Consider the following 22,479-nt stretch of genomic DNA (forward strand, 5'->3'; position numbering starts at 1 on the left):
GTCCAGACAGACCTTGACTTTGAAGAATCATTTGCACCAGTAGCAAGGTTAGAAGCCATCAGAATGTTTTTAGCCTTTGCTGCTCATCATAAGTTCAAAGTCTACCAGATGGACGTAAAGAGTGCATTTTTGAATGGAGAATTAGAAGAAGAAGTTTATGTCAAGCAACCTCCAGGCTTCATTGATGAAAAGCATCCACATTGGGTATATCGTCTGGACAAGGCACTGTATGGCCTCAGACAAGCCCCTCGAGCCTGGTATGATACTCTGACCAAACACTTATCAGAAAACGGTTTCAAAAGAGGTGCAATGGACAATACCTTATTTATTCTTTGTGAAAGAGGTAATCTTCTGTTAGTACAAGTTTATGTTGATGATATTATTTTTGGTTCTACTGATGAATCTTTGTGCAAGAAATTTTCGAAAATCATGTCTTCAAAATTTGAAATGAGTCTGATGGGTGAATTAACATTTTTTTTTGGACTCCAGATTAAACAAACCAGTGATGGTATTTTTATTAATCAAGAAAAATTCGATATGAATTCTTCACCATCAAAATCAACTCCAATTTCTGCACCTTTAACAATAGATTCAGACCCTGATAGGAAGCTAGTGAACACCACTGCCTATAGAGGCATGATTGGTTCACTAATGTATTTAACTACCAGTAGACCAGATATAATGTTTGCAACATGTCTTTGTGCCAGATATTAGTCTAACCCAAAAGAATCTCATCTGGCGGCTGTAAAGCGCATTTTGAAATACCTTAAGGGTACTCCCAGTTTGGGTCTTTGGTATCCCAAAGGCTCAAGCTTAGATCTAATGGGTTATTCAGATCATGCATGTTGTAAGATAGACAGGACATCCACTACTGGTGGATGTCATTTCCTTGGTGGCAAACTGGTGAGATAGACCAGTAAGAAGCAAACTTCAGTCTCTTTATCCACTATTGAAGCAGAATATGTGTCTGCAGCTAGTTGTTGTGTGCAGATACTCTGGATGAAGCACCAGTTGCTTGATTATGGTATTAAGTATTCAAATACCCCTATCTTTTGTGATAATACCAGTGCCATTGCTATCTCAAACAATCCAGTCATGCACTCCAAGACGAAACACATTGATGTCATGTATCATTTTATTCGTGATCATGTAATGAAAAATGATGTTGAAATCCACTTCATCCCCACTGACAAACAACTTGCTGACATATTTACAAAACCTTTGGATGAGAAAACTTTTCAAAATCTTGTCAGTGAGTTGGGAATGTTGAACCCTTAATCTGGAACCTTGTTATGAACGCCTTTGTGACACTAGCAGGGTTCTTTGATTCCAGATTTATAAATCTATACCAGTAAAGCTATCGAACGCCTTTGTGATACTATCTTTGCACTGATAGATTTATGGATCACCATTCCAGGGGGAAAGACTCAGACCACATTTTTTTTTATATTTAAGTTTCAAAGGGAATTTATTAATTTATTTTCTCACTGGACAAAATTTTCTGGAAAATGTTTCTAGTACATTGTAAATGTGTCCCTCTCATTAATATTGGATAAGTTGATGTGCATGTTTGAAGTGACTTCAGTCGCTTTGTAAATGTGTCCCTCTCATTTGTTTATACTAGTTGATGTGCATGTTTGAGGATTACCATAATGGTCTAATCTGGGTACTTACTGGCATGTCCCTCCAATGTACCATCAGTGCATATTCTACTGGCCTAATCCACTAGTGAAACTGGAGTGTCCAGTCAACCTCCAGATGCATTAAAATGAGTCTTTGTGTGTCAAGTCATTATTTTTTAATACTTGATGCTAGTACATGCCAACCTTACAAATTTTTTCATCTGGACAGTTATTGTTCACCTTACGTGGCATGACTCTTTTTTTTCAACTTAAAATGATGGTTTTGTTACCTTGGGAAGACAAAAAGTGCAAGTTGGTAATTTTTGTGGGCTGTCAACCGTCATACATTTATGTGTGATGGGAAACATTAAATGCGGATGTCAAAACCAATCAAAACTGTTTTGAAATTTTTCAAACTTACCGTTTTGAATTCCATTTTCTCTTTCCTTTATAAATACCCATATTTACCTTCACTTTCAGTTTTATCTCGAAAATCATTTACTCCTAAATCTTCAAAATTCCTTCATTTTTTTTTTCTTCATTTATTCTCCAATCATCATCATCTCTCCTCTTAAATTTCCTTTATCAATCTTAAATTCTTTCAGTTTCACTTTCATTAATTTCAATGGCTCCCAACCATCTCCCAAAAATCTCTTAGCCTCAAACTATGCTCCTGCTGCCAATGTTAAAAAGGTAAATAACATCTCTCTTTCTGCCGATGCCATCAGAATAAATATGAACAACTGGATGGCCAAACTCTCAACAAATCACTTGGCAACATCTATTATTTGAAGGTTAAATACCTTTTTCTTAAGCAGTCCTTTGTAAGGTGCCCTTACTTTGAATCCGGGCAAAATATACCATGACTATCTCTGCGAGTTTTGGTTCACTGCAGTGTATGTGGAATCAGACAAAGCCATTCACTACACTTTAAAACAAGGCACCAAGAAGTTCACCATCACCGTCGACTCTCTCAGGGAAGATTTGAGAATGAATTATTTTGATGAAAACGAGTTGCCGGTTGAAATTCCATCTGGAATTAACACCAGAGAAGTGTGCAGATTGATGGGACACACTGAAATAGTAGATGAGGATGGTAGTTGCTCAGGAAGGGCACTGTATATATATAAGCAGGCTGACAGATTCTTGGAGGTATTTCTTCACCCTACTAGTTGAGTGTTTGGGTGGCAGCTCTAGAGGACTTGATCAAATAAACCAGACGCAGCTCCAGATTGCCTACTATTTATGGCACGGATATAGGGTGGATTTTGCCCAAATATTTTTTGATGACCTGGTAGATAGATTAAAGGTCAAGAGCAGAAAAGCATTTATTCCTTTCATTCGATTTTTGTCTATTATTTTTAGACGGTCTCTGAAGAATAAGTATACTTCAACTTCAAACCATTTTTCAATGAGTTAATATTTACGAGACCTTAATCACTTAACCTCATCTGCTACTGAGGTTGAAATTCCTTCTGTTGTGATTTATCAATTCCGTTTGCCAGAAGAAGCAGAAGAAGAGACTGATGCAACAATCCAAGCTGAAGTGCCCATTGCTGAAAGGGTGCAACCTATTTCTCAGATAGCCCCTGATCCTTAGCAGAATGCTGAAAATATCGTTGAAATTCCACCAAATCCCCCAGGAGGTCAAGGAATAGAACTCGTCGTCTTAGGAGAGACAGAGTTCTGGTGTCATCCATTCCAGAATCCTCTCATCCAGATTCTGGAGAACTTGTTCAGGAAACTGCCCAAGCAACCACTTCCACAGGTCTTGAAGAAGGAAGTGGTGAACAAGAAAGAGGGTCTGACTCACCTCTTGTTATACCAGTCTCATTTTCTGGAAGTAGGGATATCATGGCTGCTGATGGGTCCTTGATAGTTGAAGAGGCTGAGGAGGAACAGGCTGTGCAGACTGAAGGAGAGAATCTAGAGCAAGGGGCTCAGATTGATTTGAATATAGGGGTGGAGAATGTACAAGTAGAGGACCAGGCAGGTGGAACCGGCCCAGATTGGGATATGGTTGATTCTCTACTGTCTGAAGGCAATGACTTCGATGTGAATATGAGTTTTCTGGGAGAAAAAGAAGTTGATCGCACTATCCATTCTGTCTCCCAGTCAATTCTTTCTGATATGCCTCCTCCACCCCAGAAAATACACCAACACCTCTTCTAGCACAAACATCACATCCAACAACTTTTGAATCATCAACTGCACCAGAAATTCAACCCTCTCAAACTTCTGAACCACTGGCAGTCACCTAATCAACTAAAAATATCACAAAGGTGTTGCTAGTATCGTCTATCACCAGAATCATCAATCCTTCCAGTGGTCTCTCCTCTTCTTTTTCAACCGAGGTCCAAGGCCTTTTTGATAAGGTGGCGGACCTGGAGAGATCACTTCATGCCTCTTCTCAAGTTATTTCTGACTTCAAATCTCTAATTTCGAATAATCTTAAGTCAGAAACGATCATTTTTGCTGGAAATGAGAAGATGGTCTTTGATAAACTGGATGAACTTGTTGTGGCAACAAACAAAAATTCTGAATCTATACAAGTTGCAGTCCAGGGTATTAAAGAGGATATGGTGACAGCTGTTCAGACTGCCATTAAAGCCGAAGTTGTTCAGCCTCTGGCAAGTCTGACTGGTGAGGTTCAGAATTTGACCACCAGAATAAGCTCTCTGGAAAGCAGGCCAACCCTGGAGAAAAACTATGTTGTCAGCACCCTCAGTGATAAAGTAGTTAGAAAATTTAGGGGGGACATGCTGAAAGAAATCATTAAAGAGGTGTCTGAAACTATCCTTAGAAATCTACGTGATGGGTTGTTGCCTGAAGTAATGAAGATGATTGACACCCAGTTGCCTCGTCACTTTCCTCAGGATCTTGAAATTATTAAAAAGGAAGTGATGCAGTTGAGGAAAACTGTGAATAACATTGCTCCAGTGTCTGGTAGAACCTTTGATTCTGTTGACAGACATAAGCTGGACCAAGTGTGGAATCATCTTCAATCTGGAGATACTTCCAAGGGGGAAGGTTCTGGAAAAGAAAATGTTGGTGATCTTCAGACGAAGATTGAAGTTTGGAAGAATGTGATTGGAAAGGATGTCACTGGTACTGATGTCAGTGGACAAGTTGAAGAAGAGGCTGCTGGTACTGATGCCAGTGAGCCAGTGTTTGAAGAGTTCCCAGACATCCCAACCATAATGAAAAAGATCAAGAGAAAGCAAGTGGTGTCTAGTGAACCAATAGATGAAGCAGAAGAAGAATATGTTTCTGCTGATGAGGCCAAGGCAAAGAAACTGGAGCAAGAGTGCATCTTGATTGAAATTTTCAAGAAGAATCTGAAGGATGATTTGACTACTCACCAGTTAGATATGGCCAGGCATGGGACTCTGGATTCTTATAACGCTGGCAGGTTGGGCGTTCAAATTGAAGTATATAAAAAATGAAGGATGATCCCAGGCTTAAGAAATGTCTGGATGCCTTGGATGATGTCTATATTCGATCCATGTATGCTCAAGATGAACAAGTCTATGATTCTGAAATTTATGGTGTGAGCATACTGGATCTCATTGGCCAGAGAAGATGAGAATTGAAAGATCTCCAGCAACAAGTAAGGAGTAATGCTACTGCTCTGGAGCATGAATATAGAAAGAAGATCAAGGGTTTGCCCAAGGCACCAGCCAGAAAATCTAAAGCTGCCAGAGATGCAGATTTTAGCACCTTCATTCCCTTGAACACTTCAGAAAGAATCAATAAAGAAAAGTTTCAACAAGCTGCTGAACAAAGAAAAGTGTCCAGGGAAGTGGATGAGATGGTAAAAAGTGCTCAGACAAAAGAAAAGTATGAACATTTGTCACAATTCAGAGCTGATGTCCGATCTATACTGGGTGCTGAGATCCATCTGGCAGAAAATCATGATAACTTCTCAAAGTTCCATGTCAAACTCTTCAGAGAAGGGAACTTTACTGATGAAAGAAAGGATACATCAATCAGGGCATTTGGATGGTCAGAACTTAGAGAGATTGGCCTCTCCTTCAGAGGTAAAGATGTTTCCCAGGATGTCAAGTATTTTATGAAGAGGATTGGCAAGGAATGGATGAGGAAGGAACTAATGGAGATGGAGTTGGGCTTAAGGACTACTCTTACTACTTCATCATCTCCAGGTTTAAAGAGGAAGGCCACAGAAGAGCCATCTGGGCATGCTGAAAAGAAAATGGCCTGAATCTGATATTGTACTTGTATATATTTTGTTATGTTGATAAAATTGTAACTTTCCTCCAGTTGATGTCTGTAAATATAAGTTGCAATTCTTATTTTTCACAAGTACTTATCAAGATTAAGTCTAGAAATTAAATAGTATAAACTGGGAACACTGATGATCTATAAAGTGGCTCTCCAGTAATTCAAATTAGACTTAGTCAAATTTTTCAAGGATTTTTCAAGCACAAACTTGTATAGATAAAAGCTTGAAAATCCTTGCATAATAACTAAACAAATAGGGGGAATTTGTTAGGTCCAGATTTACTGGACTCGCTCCAGACGAGACTACTGGAGCCCTCTGAAGATTTGTCCAAAAATTATGTGAAGACCAGTGAACAACTTATTTGTACAGGAATCTGGATTCCACCAGATTTGTTCACTGGACTTCACTCCAGTTAAGATCTTTTCACTGAAGGACATTCTCACTGAAGTCGAAGACTGAAGTCTGAAGAAAGAAGTCTGACAAATAGCGGAGCTCATTTTAAGACTTACCAGATCTCCTGACTGGAGTCCTTGTCATATTCTACACCTTACAAGTCTGAACACTGATTACGAGGAATTGACTTTATGCCTTTACATGCCTTTACCCGGACACCATTTGTCCTTTGTTAAAAGCCTTACACATATGTAAAGGTGGTTGGTTAATTAGAAGACAAGTCACTATCATGTGACTTTATTCTTGTACTTTAATCAATGCATTTAAGGAATTAAAGTAATTTCCTTAAATGCATGTAACCATATTTCTACGACAAAAAGAATATTATATTTATTCTTTTTGCCTATAAATACCAAGTCACTTCCCTCGTCCAAATTACACTTTTGCAATTTGGTGCCTTTGCTCAAATACTCTCGATCTAAACAGTTATACTTCACAACTTTAAGTATTTCGATCAAGGAGTTTATTTAGCAAAATTAGATCACTTGTAATTCATAGGTTGTTTAGATACTTACTTTGTAATATCTTGTTCCGCAACAACCTTGTATTTTATTTAACATCAATAAATAAAATACACTTGAAAAATTACATTGTGTCTCACCATTTACTTTACTTGCTTATATTTATATTGCTTAAGTACGTATTACTTTATATATATTCTTGCATTTATATTTATTGTAATACTAGTCCAATCTAGTGCTTACTTGACATTTCATATTCATACTAGTCCTATCTAGTGATTACTTGACTTGTTGTATTCTACACTTGTGGGTTAAACCATCGAGTGAGGGACTTCACACCATTGAATCCATCCATTGCCAAATCTCATGGCTTTAAGGATGGTGATAGTCATAAGCTTTAGCAAAATCGATCTTAAACAACATCAATTGTTTCTTCTTCTTCTTATACCAATCAATAACCTCATTCACCAACAAAGGACCCTCTAAATTTTGTCTACCTTTTATAAACACAGTTTGTTTCGGGCTGACAACATATCAATCACTTTTAGTAATCTGTTTGCCATAAGCTTAGCAATAACTTTGTACTGGATGCCAATGAGATTGATGGGACGAAAATCAGACACAGTTATCGGATTGCTAACTTTGGCGATTAGTGTGATGAAGGACGAATTGCAGCCCATCGGGATCTTGGCGTTCTGCTGGAACTCGTGGACCATACGGAATACATCCCAAAAGCAAAAGAAAATCCGTCTGGGCCTGGTGCTTTATCTCCACCACAACTCCACACTGTGCTTCTAAATTCCTCATGAATGAAATCAGATTCAATGGTAGCAACCTGAGATTTACTGAGGGATTTGAAAATTGACTCATCCACCTGAAATTGTATGCCTGCAAAACTAGAAAATTTTTTAGAAAAATGATCACGAAAGCATTGTTTAATATCGGGAGGGTTACAAACCCATCTGCCATTATCTTTGACTCCTCTAATAAACCCCGACTGTCTTTTTTTTTTATTGATAACAGCATGAAAAAACTTTGAGTTTTTGTCTCCCTCCATACTCCACTTGATCTTGGCTTTTTGCTTCAAGTCACAATTATTTCTATGATCAAGCATATTTAGCTCATTTATAAGTCTTCGTCTTTCAATGAACAGTTCACTATCATCCCCAATGGAGCTTATTTGGTGGTCGATCTGAGCTATCTTTTTAGTAATATCATCACGGTTTCGCACAGCATGATTCTTTTTACGCCAATCTTTGATGTCATTTTTTAGAGTCTTGAGTTTGTCTTTGAAACCACCTAGTGCACTTCTGTTATTGTTTCCAGTAGTCTTATTCCAACTATTATTGACAATCGAGTCAAGGTCTTCACTCAACAACCACGAATTGTTACTCTTTTGATTAATCAGAAGTGGTCTATGATCAGATAGAATGTCATCAAGCACTTCCAGGGTCAGGTCCTTTACCGAGTTAAAAAAAGAATGGTTAACCAACACTCTATCAATTCTACTAGCTTTCAAACCATCAATATTAGCTCTAGTAAATTTATGTCGGCCCAATGGCAAGTCTATAAAGTGCCCCTCATCCAAAAGTTTATTGAAGTTATGGGCATTAACTTTATTATAAACCAATCCCATCCTATCTTCCTTGCACCTGGCGGAATTGAAATCACCACAAAATAAATAGTTACCTATACTAAGCTTCATGAATTGCAATATGTTCTCCCACAATATTGTCTTGTCAGCTTCCTGTTGAGGGGCATAAATATTCACCATAAAACAGTTTAAGTTTGTTGAAACCCATACACCTTTGACCATAATATATCTGTCAAAAACAAACACATTGTCTTTAATAAAAGATGAGGGATCCCATATTGATAGCAGCCCACCAGAGTGACCGTTAGCCAAATGATTCTACATATTCATAGCTAAAGTTACTCCACAAACTCTTAACTCTGAAATTGTTTGTTTTCGCCATCATAGTTTCTTGAAAAGAGAGAAAATTCATGTGATTCCTATTCAAAATTCCACGAAGTTTTTCCTGCTTTTTGTCACATCCTGTTCCGCACATATTGATTGATAAAATATTCATTTTAAACCATGGAAATCTCTCATCAAACTCTCCTTTTCAGTAACCTTTTCTGGTTCTTCATTGACAACATAACCCATATTAATCCCCATGTTTTTGACCTGTTGTGATTTACCCACATTAGAAGATGACGCAGAAAAGGAACAAATCGAGTTAGTAACCTTCCTTAAATAACCATCAGGACTGATGTGTTTGCTCTCTACATCTTCGTTTATTGTTTTACCAACCTTCAATAATACCCGTTTAACAAAACTTGGGGCATCACTCGACTCAGAATTCATTTTCAATTCAACCTTATCACGAGATGACATAGGAGGACATGAATTCTGTAGATGCAGATTCGTTGTGACAATCACAACATAGATTTGATTATCGTTTATGTTTTAGGAACTATGATTGTAATCATTTAAATAAGAACTTGTGTTGATAATTAATGATCACGTTTGAACTTCAATATTATATCTGTTTACGTTTTATCTTGTGTTTGTGTGTTATATATTGTTTTGCAGGTACAAGAATGTAGAACCAAGGTTTAAAAGTGTCTTAGAATACTTAAACAATGGTTGGATGTTATGTACAAGCGAATAAGCAATCTAAGACACGCTCCTCGTGCTAACGTCAGCAGCATGTTGAGTGACCCTCGTGCTGACGTCAGCGCAACCTTGAAGGGTTTTGATGGATCGGGGCTTAATAACTCGTGTACGGTCCAAGCCCACATGAACACAAACCCTATTAGTATGAATACCAAGCTAATCTACGAAAATTAGCTAATGATTAATTAAGGTTTAATCAAGAATGCACGAATATAACTCGAGTTGGTGCTCGTGTGACCTCCTACACAAACCATCATCTTCGTGCTCACCTTAGGTCGGTTAATTGCTCATTAATTGACAAAAGGCAATAGCAATCTAGTTATCTCAAGAGGATTCTGCACTCTTGACATAACGAATCTCATCTTATTACGATCCACGCAACAATAGGGTACCTTACAAGTGGTATCAGAGCCCTAAGGTTGATCACCAGAGGTGTAAGATCGTTTAATTTGCTATTGATTGCAAATTCAATTTGAAATTCGTGTTTGAAGGCATTTTCGTACTCTTCTTGTGTCACTTCGTGCTTACGTTAGCACGAGGTGAACTTTGTGTATTGATTACGTCAACCATTAGTTCGTGTCACGTGTGCCTCGTGTGACCTTGTGTGTTACCTCGTGTCACGTGTAACTTGTGTGACTTCATGTATCAGTACCTCATGTCACGTGTAATCCGACTTCGTGTCCTTCGTGTCACGTGTACTTCGTGTGACTTCGCAACATACGAACTACATTGTTATTTCGTTTAATTTTATCATAAAAGATTCGAAATGACTACCATTCCAGCTGCTGCAAATTCACCAAATGCCCTACTCATCAGCCAGATGATAATGCACGATCATGAGGTTGGTCGTGGAAACACACCTCCAAAACTTTTCCGTATGGAAAACTATTGGATGTGGAAGAGACGTTTTGAAGATTACATTCGTCTTAATGACATGGACATGTGGCTAGTGATAACTCAAGATTTTGATTGGCCATATTATAAAAAGAATGGAATGATCGGTAAGTATACTTATGCAGATATGCCGATTGAAGAAATGAAGAGATACGCTGTTGAAGGAAAGGCCTTGTCGACTCTTACCATGGCCTTGCCTCAAGATAGTGTACATTTGTTCAAAAAGTACACTACTTCAAAGGACTTATGGGACGCTCTTGAAGGATATTGTGAGGGCGATGCAACCTTGAAGAAAAATTGTATCAAACTTCTGAAGCGCCAAAATGAAGCCTTCAATGGACTGAAAGGAGAATCTCTTGATGAGATTATTAATCGATTCAGCCATTTGACTATAGAGTTGTCATATTTTGAGGTTGTTTATCCTCAAACTGAGTTGGTTGATAAGTTTTTGGACTCACTACCTAAAGCATGGACTGATTATGTTCATCAACTTCAAGATGATCAAGAATATAGCTCATGGGATTTTGAAAAGGTGGTCTCCAAGCTTAAGAACAGAGATATGAAGAGGAGAATTAAGGATACACACTCGGATTTTGCTCAAGATCCGTCACTGTATCATGCCAATATTGTTCATTTGGCAAGTTCTAGCTCAGGAAACAATGCATTTCTAAGTGGTGCTGAAGCTACACCAATAATGGATTCAGATGGTCTTGTTGGATATGTTGCTTATGACAATGCAAATACAAATGTCAAGAGCAATGTACAATCTTTTCACTATATGCCAATGATTATGAGTTTTGCAGAAGGTAGAATGAGTGTTTACTCAGCCTTTTGTAATGCTCATGAAGCATTTATAGGAGGAAAAGTTACTAATCCTGCATTGATCGATGAGGATTACAATCAAATAGATCCTGATGATTTGGAAGAAATGAATCTACAATGGCAGCTAGCTATGCTTACTATTAAGGTCAAAAGATTCACTCAGAGAATAGGGAGATTTGTAGGAAATGGCACTAAAGTCTTTGACAAATCCAAGGTGAAGTGTTATAATTGCGATGGATTTGGTCATTTTGCTAGAGAATGTCAACGCCCTAAAAGAAATGATAATACCGTTGCTAGTAGACAAAACTACAATCAAGGCGGTATTACTCCTCCAAACAGTCAAAAAACTCAAACAATGATAACATTACCTACTTCTCCATAACAAGCAAGTACTCCTTATTTGATGGAGTCAAAGGCAGTTGTTGTTCAGAATCCAGATGGTACTTATTAGTGGGATACACAAACAGAAGACACCTCAAATCATGCTTACATGGTTGAAGTTTATGATGAGGTAGCTGCGACAATTGATTATGCTGTATACTCAAGTGAAGAGAATGCATCTGAGATAGTGAGGCAGAATGTGCGAAAAGTTGCTGACGCTGTGAGATCTGAGAGTGAACCTATGACAGCAGTAAAAGCATTTGAAGAAAACAAAGAGTCATCTATTCCAGCTGATGACATTTCTAAGAAGAGCATTGAAGATCAAATGAAGGACTTCGTGATACCTGAAGCTATGACAACTGAAGACTTTGTTGCATATATGGCAGATTGCAAGGCTGCAGATCAAAAGGGAGAACCAAGGAAGCCTATCAGTCTTTGGTATGTTGACAGTGGATGCTCTCGGCACATGACAGTGGACAAGAAAATGTTGTCCAACTATAAAGATGTAAATGGTTCATATGTTAGTTTCGTAGGTCCCAAGGGCGGCAACATCTCAGGCCAAGGTGATGTTGTCAATGGGAAGATAACGCTGGAGAAAGTCAATTATGTGAACAATTATCACATAATTTATTGAGTGTTTCTCAGATTTGTGACAAAGGTAATCATGTCCATTTTACTGAGAAAGACGCACTTATTTTGAAACCAGGATATGTTATTCCTGAAGACTGGATCCTGCTAAAAGCTCCTAGGAAGAGAGACATCTATGGTCTTGTGTTAGGTGTTGATGATCCAAAGGAGTCTGTTTGCTTGTTGACTAAAGCAAACGAATCTGAATCGTTGCTATGGCATATAAGAATGGGACATATTGATTTTCGAAAGATGAATGATATTGTCAGATATAGTTTGGTTGAAGGTGTTCCCATGAAACAGTTTGAAATGGAAGACAAATGTGTACCTTGTCTGAAAGGGAAACAGCAAAAGTCTGCCCATAAACCAAAGCAAGAAAATTCTATTTCTAGCCCATTTGAGCTACTTCATATAGATTTGTTTGGTCCAGTGAATGTAAGAAGTATCGGTGGAATGTATTACTGTTTGGTGGTTACTGATGACTACTCGAGATTCTCATGGGTATTCTTTCTTCAATCGAAAGATGAGACTCCACAGATTTTGATCAACTTCTTTGTTGAAACTGAAAACGTTTATGGAGTTCGTATTAAGAGAATCAGGAGTGACAACAGAATTGAATTTAAGAATAAGACATTGGAAGTCTTTTGTTTGTCCAAAGGATTCCAACATCAATTCAATGCACCGTATGAACCACAACAGAATGGAGTTGCTGAAAGAAAGAATAGGACTCTAATCGAGACAGCCAGAACAATGCTTGCTGATTCAGGACTCCCTACTATGTTTTGGGGGGAGGCAGTGAATACAGCTTGTCATATTATAAATAGGGTTTCTGTAGTTAAGCATCGTAATAAGACATATTATGAGCTTCTACATAAGAAGAAACCAAATTTATATAATGTTGAACCATTTGGTGTATCATGTACTTTCTTGAAATATCTACCTCAGTCAAAGTTTGATCCAAATGTTGAAGAGGGATTTTTCATGGGTTATAAACCGGGTACTCCAATTCGATAGGTTTACAACAAATTAACTGGATAAGTTGACCTAGGTACTAATGTCAAGATTGTCAGTCATAAACTCGCTGTACATTCTGGAACTGGCAGAAATTTCGATTATGATAGAGTGTTTCGCTCATTACACGATCCTGCTTCTTATTCAGATCCTGAAACAGTGGATGATGTGATCATTTTAAGAGATCATATGGATTATTCCACTACTCATACATCTCCTCCTGCTCAAAATGTTGATACTACTCCAACCAAAGTTCAGTCTACTGTTATTGGTGAAAATAGTAAGGACAAGTATAAACGAACAGAGTCAGATGACTGTGAACCCGAGAATACTACATCACTTACTCCGTCAAATTAGAACGAGAAATCAGTTGAATAAGGAACTGACTAGGGGTTAATAAAGATCATCCAGTTAAAAATATTCTAGCTCTCCTGATGATGATCCCATTTCTGAAGAACCGGAAGATGATTTTAGCTCTCCTGAGTGTCAGATTAGAACGAATTTAGGAGAAAGTCTAAATGTTGATTCGGTTCCTCAATATCGTGTTAATAAAGATCATCCAGTTAAAAATATTCTTGGTAATGCTACAGAACCTGTTCGAACGAGAAATCAGTTCAATAAGGAACTGACTAGTCTGTTTTGTGAAGTGAAAGACACTGGACTAATAACTGAGTGTTTATATTCTGCTTTCATTTCACAAGTCGAACCCAAGAATGTCAAGGCAGCACTTCAAGATCCATGTTGGGTTGAAGCTATGCAAGAAGAATTAGCTCAATTTGAAAAACTTGGAGTATGGGAGTTAATAAATGTGCCTAGAAGTAAAGAACCGATTGGAACTCATTGGGTATTTAAATGCAAATGAGATGACAAAGGGGTCGTTACTAGGAATAAGGCACAGTTGGTAGTTCAGGGGTTTGCACAACGAGAAGGATATGACTATAACGAAATTTTTGCACCAGTTGCTAGGATTGAAGCTATAAGGTTATTTTTAGCCTATGCAAGTTTCAAAGGTATAAAGGTGTATTAGTTAGACGTTAAGAGTGCCTTTTTGTATGGTGAAGTTAAAGAAGAAGTATATGTTCACCAACCACCGGGGTTTGAAGATCCGAATTATCCAAGAAGAACATATTGACTTGATAAGGCTCTTTATGGATTACATCAAGCACTTAGAGTGTGGTAAAAGAAGTTGTCGATACATTTGTTGACAAATGGCTTTACAAGAGGATCGATAGACAACACTTTGTTTATCAAATGGAGGAAGCGAGATTATCTAGTTGTACATGTTTATGTGGATGATATCATTTTTGGTTCATCTAACACAAAGATGTGCAAAGAGTTCGAAACGAGCATGAAACAAGAATTTGAAATGAGTGCTATGGGGAACTTCAATTCTTCCTTGGACTGCAAGTTGATCAAAGGAAAGATGGATTTTTCATACACCAGTCTAAGTATGTCGATGACATCTTGGAGAGGTTTCAAATGTTAGAATCCAAGACATATGGTACTCCTATTCAGCAGAATCATGGTTTAGGAGTTCTTAATCCGAAAGATGAACTTGTGGATGCAACTTATTATCGTGTTATTATTGGCTCATTGATGTATCTGACTGCTTCGCATCCAAATATTATTTTATTTATTTGTCTATGTGCTAGATTTCAAGCTAGTCCGAAAGAGTCACATTTGGTTGCAGCAAAACGTATTCTACGTTATCTTAAGGGAAACCAAGGGCTTGGTCTTTGGTATCCTATGGGTGGAACGTTTGATTTTGTTGCATATACTGATTCGGACTTTGGCGGTTGTAACAATGACAGAAAGTCTATGACTGGAGGTTGCCATTTTTTAGGAGGAAGATTAGTATCGTGGCAATGCAAGAAGTAGACATGTGTTGCTCAGTCTTCATGTGAGGCAGAGTATATGGCTGCTGGTAGTTGTTGTTCCTAGGTTTTGTGGATTTAGCAACAACTTCGTGACTACGGTATGGATTTTCTTGATACTCCTACTAGAATAGACAATAAGTCAGCTATAGATATTACTAGATATTACTAATAACCCTGTCATGCATAACGTCACTAAGCATATTGATATGAGACATCATTTCTTATGTGATTGTGCCCAAAAGAAGTTAATTCATTTGGAAAAAGTTATAACCGATGATAATTTAGCCGATTTATATACCAAAGCATTTGATAAGACTCGGTTTGAGAAGTTAATTCTTCTCAATGGGATGAAGAATGCCGATTAATATTAAATCTCTCAAAGAACTAATTTTGTAAGTTTGTGTCTGTAGATAGCTAGAGTCATAAAAATACAAAAAGAGTTCTTAGTGTCATATAAAAATCATAAAAAAGTGAAAAATGAGAAAATGACAAAAATATGGAAGAGATTTAAGTTGATGCTGTCAGATGATTAGACGTGAGGATACTTAGCTTTTAAGTCTGCTTAATCGTAATATAACTGTTTAGTTCAGTGATTACAATTTGGGATATATTGGTAGACACAAAGTAGCAAGGTTTCCTTAATATGAACTTAATTTATACAATGTTCTTGTAGGAAACATATTCAGATATATGGCTGAGAATGCTTGTTTTTCAGTAATGAATTGATCTAGTCCTTAAATTTTGTGAAAGATCTAGCATTACTATAGGATTTGTTCAATGTATAGGTAAAAACCTCTACAAATCACGAACATGAAAGTATGATGTGATATTGTTTATGCAAATGAAATGAATGTTAATTAAGGGGCTAATGTGGTCTTTGAGATTCGGACAAGTATGTCCTCGGGGTGTCTTTGTATACCTAGCCTACCTAAAGCTTACAACTTGGGATAGGTTGTCAGAAAGTTCGCTACATGGGTCTCATAGAAAATCACGGGTTCCTTATAAATAATGAAATGAAAAAGCAAATAATGTTAAATCACAAAGTAATTAAATTTTGTTATCTAAAAAGTGTCTCATGATTTGTTTTAAGGATGTTTTTGAATATATATTGAATATTTGTTATCTTAGTGCTTGAATCGATTACGAAAGTATATCTGAATGTGGGTCACATAAGTTTGCAAACTATTCAGTGGCATATTAGGCTACTTGGGTTACATGGTGACTGTCCTTGGCCAGGGTATGTCGAAAGTGTCACAACTCAAAGGAAACTGGAAGTACCGAGTGTTTAAGAGGACAAATATACCGGTAATCATGGTTGGGTCACTGTTCATAACTTTATAATAAGAGAATTATTTCTCACTTGCCGACTTATGTAAATGCTAATCTTATCTAATCTGCAAAAACTTAGAATTTCTTGTAAATAAATAAAGTAGTTTAGTTTTTATTTTCGTTATTTTCGTTTTTAGTTTTATTTTTTACCTCTATTTTTGTACTAATAAGTGTCAGTTTGTGTGTCAAACTAGTTCTTATTGCATGAGAGATTTGATAAACTTCTAATGATTCTGTAGGAAATTATATGATTCTTAGTGAATTATATGAGTCTTGTTGCTTTTGGTAACTATGTGAAGATGGATTTTCTAATTAATACATAAGTTATTTAATTAAGAAAATGAAATGGAATTGAAATTGAAAAGTCAAAATATTTGAATGTGTTTCAAGTAAATTTTTGAAATTTCAATTGCTTTTGGTTGATAAGTGTGCTAAACAAAGATTGGACTTGCCTTAGATCTTGAAATGATTGCTAGGTTAAGATTTTGATTGTTTGCATATTTATGATATTTATTTGATTTTGATGCATTGATGAAGTTTGTTAAGTGTGCAGGTTACAAATAATAAACTCATTTTTCATGAAAATGGCATCAAAAATTTAGATCGTGATTGAAGGCGAAATTGTTCCCTCTTGCTTTTAGAATTACATTGCAACGGACAATAATCTATGCAAGAAATGTGCTGCAAGGATAAATAGCCTTGTATTTAATGACCTAAGACTTAGTGTGATAGGTTATAACTGTATTATAAAGATCACAACCTAAGATGTAATGTGATAGGTTGTTGATATGATAATTTGATGTATTTGTAATGCATTATACATTAAATATGTTTTGATATAAGTTTGCATTTGTTAAGTTAAACATCATTGAAGAAATGATCGATTTTATTTTAAGATTATAATGTAAGATTTATTTGATACATTATTTTAATGACAAGTTAGTACGGATGATTTATGATTGCATATTCGAGTTGATACAGGTTTTTGATAACGAGTATCTACAGGTTTATGTTCCCTGAAATTTTGGTAATTTTTCTAAGTTAAATTTTCTGGAAAAATTGACAAAATTTGAAGTTCGCAACTCGTATGTAATTGTATTTAACTTCGTCCGTGCTGACGTCAGCATGCCTCGCTTTGACGTCAGCAAGAAGCCCACGAAGTTCGTCTTCGGCCCGACCCATGAGCTTGGATATAAATATGGGTTATTACTATTCATTAATTACCATTAATCGAAAATTAACCCTATAATTCCAATCTACCTCGTCTACCTCGTGCGCACTATAATTCCAATCTAGGATAGATTTTTGATTTTTTGACTATGAAAATTAACGATTACAAGTCGTTATAATACCCAATGTTTGAATCTTACTTCGCGTGAACAGTAACTTGGACGAATCACGAATTTAATCTTCAATTTTTGATGATTTGGACTTAAAATTGGACTAATGTTGGATTAATTGATGTTTATACACCTTAAATCTAACAAAAGTTCACATTAACATACTTAAAATCAAGATTAATTGAAGTTATTATGATTCGGTCACTATTCACACGAAGAAGATCAAGAACACGAACCACTTCGTGTTCATCGAATTCGTTTTGATTATTAATTTTCTGGGCATATATTCGAAGCAAAACAAGTCCAAGATGATATAAAAGATTGATTTTGATCGATTATTTTATCATATGGAGATGATTTGTGCTTCGTGTTTCTGGCTTCGCATGAAGGTTCATGCTGACGTCATCACGAAGAGGCTTTGCCTCGTACTGACATCACCACGAAGCAGATCGTGTGACTTAGAAAAATTTTGAAGTTTTTGTTTCTAACTTTTTGTTTTCTTGTCATGTTTGTTTGTTTTGTGCAGGTATGGCAGGACAAGGTGCTCGCGTGTTCGTCAAGGAACATAATGCTGCGATTGATCTCAGCATTACACAGTCGGGATGGACACCAGAGTTTCACGGTTTCCTTCAGTATCTAGCACGCTCTCGTATTCGCTTTGCATTGATTGGTGCAAGTTGGTGATCATACTATGATTCACACTACTGTTGTTGGACGTAACATTCAGTTTACTGCTGGGGACTTAAGGACTATTTTGGACTTAGGTACTGATGATATGGAGCAAGGTCCTGTTGAGTTTGAAGAAAGCTTTTGTGACGGTGCTCTTAGGCGTATGGGATATGTTGGTGATATTACTCATCCTTATCGCAAGAATCGTCTTCTAGACAAATGGAGATTGCTTGCCTATTACTTATTGAGGTCCCTTAGTCATCGGAGTGCAGGTCATGATCAGTTAAACATTTTCACTACATCTCAAATGGTTGCTCTTGTGCTGAACAAGCCCTACAGCTTTTCTCAGTACATATATGATAATTTTGTTAAGTAGTTGAGAGATTTTAGAAACGATAAGAAATTCTTTCTGTTTCCAAGATTTGTGATGATAATCATTCGGCACAGAATAGCAAATTTACCATTTGATGGTCCTACTTTCAATTTGGGTCATCTGACTCACAAGGTGTTTGTTGAGAGTATGAAACGCTTTGCAGGTCATGGTGTTCTTGATAATGTTGCCAATCCACCATTGTTCGGACATCTTATAAATCCTGACTATGTTGCTCCCAGACAAGGTTGGGAAGATGAAGAACCTGTTGCTGCTGCTAATGATGATGATCAGGCTCAAGATAATCCTGAAAAAGAACGAGATGATCAATTTGAGGGACTCAATGATGTTCCTCTATATGGTGAAGATCTGGAAAATGATCCAGATATAGATGCTCTTATGCAGGATGTTTATGATCCCGCAAATCTTGTGCCACCAACTTCTGGAGTTTCTACCTCTTCCTCTACTCCAGTTGGTGATGTTGTTGGTTCTTCTGAGCTACCAATTACTGTTAATGCTAGTGATGACTCAGAAGATGATGAAGAAGAGGCAGAAAGATTGCCAAAAAGAAGAAGAAGACAAGGGAAAGGAGTTGACGTTGTTGAGCGATTACAACGATCTCAGGCTGAAGTTAATAGAGATTTTGTTGCATATCAAGCTGCCATGGAGAGATCTCAAGCTACTCCATCAGTTGCTGCTTTAAGAGCTTCAGTTACTGATGTTCTTGTTTCTCTGCCTTTTACTTCTGCTGGTGTTGTTGTTAGGGAGAGAAGGTCGAGACCAAAGTTTATTATCTGAGGAATTGGTTCTCGCGCACAAGTTGTCACTAAGGCTACAACTGTTATGATTCCTACTGCTCGGGAGTCTACAGTTTGTCAAGAGCCAGATTTGACAGTTGCTGCTAGGCCTTCTTCTGCTCCTATTCACGCTACAGTTCTTGTTTCTACTGTCATGGGACGTCTGTTGGCTCCTTTGCAACGACCTCAGATGCCTCCCACAGGAACTTTCGGTGCTCGTATGCCTTCATTTAAAGCTACGATGCCACCTCATGCCTCTATATCTGATGTTGCTTCTACTTAATGTCCAGTTGATCCGGTTCAAGTGCAGCTGAGTCGTTTGTTTTCAGAGAAGAAGATGTTAGAGATGAGGGTCACAGCTTTGGAGAGTCAGCTAAAGCTCCAAGCTGCCAAGCATCAAGAAGAGATGACAACACTTGTTCATTCTCTTGGTTCTAGACTTGACCAATTCTTGGCTTAAGGGGGAGATAAGAGTGGTTGTAAGGATGATGAGCTAGTAAAGAAGACTAGAGATGATGATCATGAAGATCAAGATCCAGGTCCAAATCAAGCACAACCATCAGTTGGTGAACCAGAGAATAGACGTCAAGGTTAAGGTCAAGATGCTGATGCTGCTATGGATACAAAGACTGCAAATATTCAGGGGGAGTTACCAAGACAAAGTGAGTCAGAGATTGTTGGTACAGCTGGTGCTAGTACTTCTGGGACTCAAGATAAGGTAAAGCTGTGATGGCTGCTCCAGTTGCAGATCCTGATGATCCAGATGATGATGATGAGGAAGATTCCAATTCAGGTAACTCCAATTCTAATTCAAATAGAATAAAAAGGGAGATTCGAGATAAGTTAGTGTAACACCCATCGTTTAAAAACATGGATTTCCAAAATCTTTCGCCTAACGGCGTCAAAAGAAAGCGGAAGTAAACTTTAAAAGTCCAAACCAACAAAATATGTTTGGTTCATTCATTAAATGGTGTTACTAGCCATATCATCAAAATAAGTCTAAATGGAAACCCATCGGTTGCCCAATATCAAACAACCGACTACATTATCAATACAATTCATTTTTATCTAAACATAAGGCAAAAGTCTAAATTGAGCAGCCACTATGGGTAAACTATAGCCAGCTTCAAGATCATCTACCCATGCCTCACGTCTTCTTACATCTACCTGCTCACTAATGTTGTACCTGAGGGAACAACACATTTTAAAAGAGCAAGTGTTAGCTAACGAATTAGCTAAGTAAGATAACACAAAGTTTATAAAACATTTGTCCATTTAAAACATTACATAAAAGTCATAATTACATCGTCAAGGCACATATCACATCAATGCGTCACATCATCCACAACATATCACCGCATCAAACATCATCATCATAGGTTGAATCACCTAACTGTGCCTAATCATCTTTTACTTTACATATAACATATAAGCATCATCGTATATTGTGACATAAGTCACTTACATTAGGCGTGACATAAGTCACTCATCACATATAAAGTGTAAGTTTGTGTGTAGGCGGTCATAAGACCTAACAGGGAACCTCACACCCGACTGGATGGATAAGCTTTTCAGCGGTCCATCAGTGTCTTTAAGGAATGGCAAGCCAATCCAGGAATAGTCCGTATGTTCAAAGACATTTGTGGGTAATCACTCCACCCGGATATACTCAAACCACGTAATTACGTTGCAAGGAGCCACCCAAGCAACCATATACGCACTCACCGGGCAAGGGCAAGTACGGGTTAAGCTTAACACTTTCATATCATATACGAGCTCCGTTTTCATCACATATAGTTTAGGTGTCCACGTTACCTAAACATCATCACATATCATCTTTTACGTTTGGGCCCTTAAACATGCACGTGTCATGGCAACCTAATAAGTCTAGTGAACTAGATGATCAAGCCATGTAATCATGCACATTTCACATATCATCAACATATAACACATTTCAATTCATCTCAAGATGTTACATAACATTTCATAGCATATCATTACATCGCAAACATTGTTACATCACGTACATCATCATATACCATTGAATATCGTATATCATTACAACATTGCATATCATTTATCATCTCATATCATATATCATTTCATAATAACTCAAAACATTTCATATCATATCATAACGTCACATATCTTTGGGGTAGCATTTCAGCCTTCAATATGCATATACATAGCCCATATCACCTCGCGTAATCCCGAATACCCATAAGCAACCAAGATATCATTAGGGAAAGTTATTATATGAAAACTATGTTTTTATTGAACCCTCAGACTCAATGGAGTGCACAAGAAATGATAACGTAAGTTACCGAGCTTTGCAAATATTCCGACTACCTATAATCATTAAACGACATAATGAGCTAATAAAATACTCACTTACTTATGGTCATAACTCAGGTCTCGATACCTATAAACATGACCCACGACAAGACTTGATGCATTGGAGGTTCGATTAATGCTTTAGAGCTTACATAACTCGACGGAACTCGACATTCACTCACTAAATTAACCTTTCTGAACACTTGAAATCATCATCATGTTTTAAAAGCATAACCATTAGAAAGTAGACTCTCTCGCAGTTCCGTGGATAGCTTATTTGTCAAAATCGGAGTTACGGTTCAAAAGTTATAGTCGTTTAAAAATGTTAACAAAAATCAGTCCCAAACGAGAGTTACGAATATTTGTAACGGGAGTTACGCACCTAACGGGAGATATGAAAATTTGTAACGGGAGTTACAGTGGAGGTGTTATCGCAATTACCCAGCTAACGGGAGTTACACAACCGTAACGGGAGTTACGACGACCATTCGTGAAAAACAACCCCAAAACCTAACCAAACACATCCCAAACGACTTTAACATATCTCCAGGTCTTATGAACATCAAATA

The 22,479-nt window shown here is 37.3% G+C and overlaps 1 protein-coding gene across 1 annotated transcript; it reads right to left on the reverse strand.

The window, feature by feature from the left end:
- Positions 1-7,428: 7,428 nt before the first annotated feature.
- Positions 7,429-9,147, reverse strand: LOC122601193. The gene is made up of 2 exons (XM_043773957.1): positions 8,914-9,147; positions 7,429-8,691 (listed from the first exon to the last, which is right to left on the reverse strand). The coding sequence occupies exons 1-2, from the start codon at positions 9,145-9,147 to the stop codon at positions 7,429-7,431; spliced, it is 1,497 nt and encodes a 498-aa protein (XP_043629892.1).
- Positions 9,148-22,479: the final 13,332 nt, after the last annotated feature.

The sequence above is a fragment of the Erigeron canadensis genome, chromosome 5, assembly GCF_010389155.1.
Source record: "Erigeron canadensis isolate Cc75 chromosome 5, C_canadensis_v1, whole genome shotgun sequence".
NCBI lineage: Eukaryota > Viridiplantae > Streptophyta > Magnoliopsida > Asterales > Asteraceae > Erigeron > Erigeron canadensis.

Excerpts from the sequence above, each read along its gene's own strand:
- LOC122601193 (XM_043773957.1), bottom strand. The coding sequence starts at position 9,147 with ATGAATTCTGAGTCGAGTGATGCCCCAAGTTTTGTTAAACGGGTATTA. Across the intron at positions 8,692-8,913 it reads TCAATGAAGAACCAGAAAAG|AATCATTTGGCTAACGGTCA; the intron begins GTTACTGAAAAG and ends ATGAATATGTAG.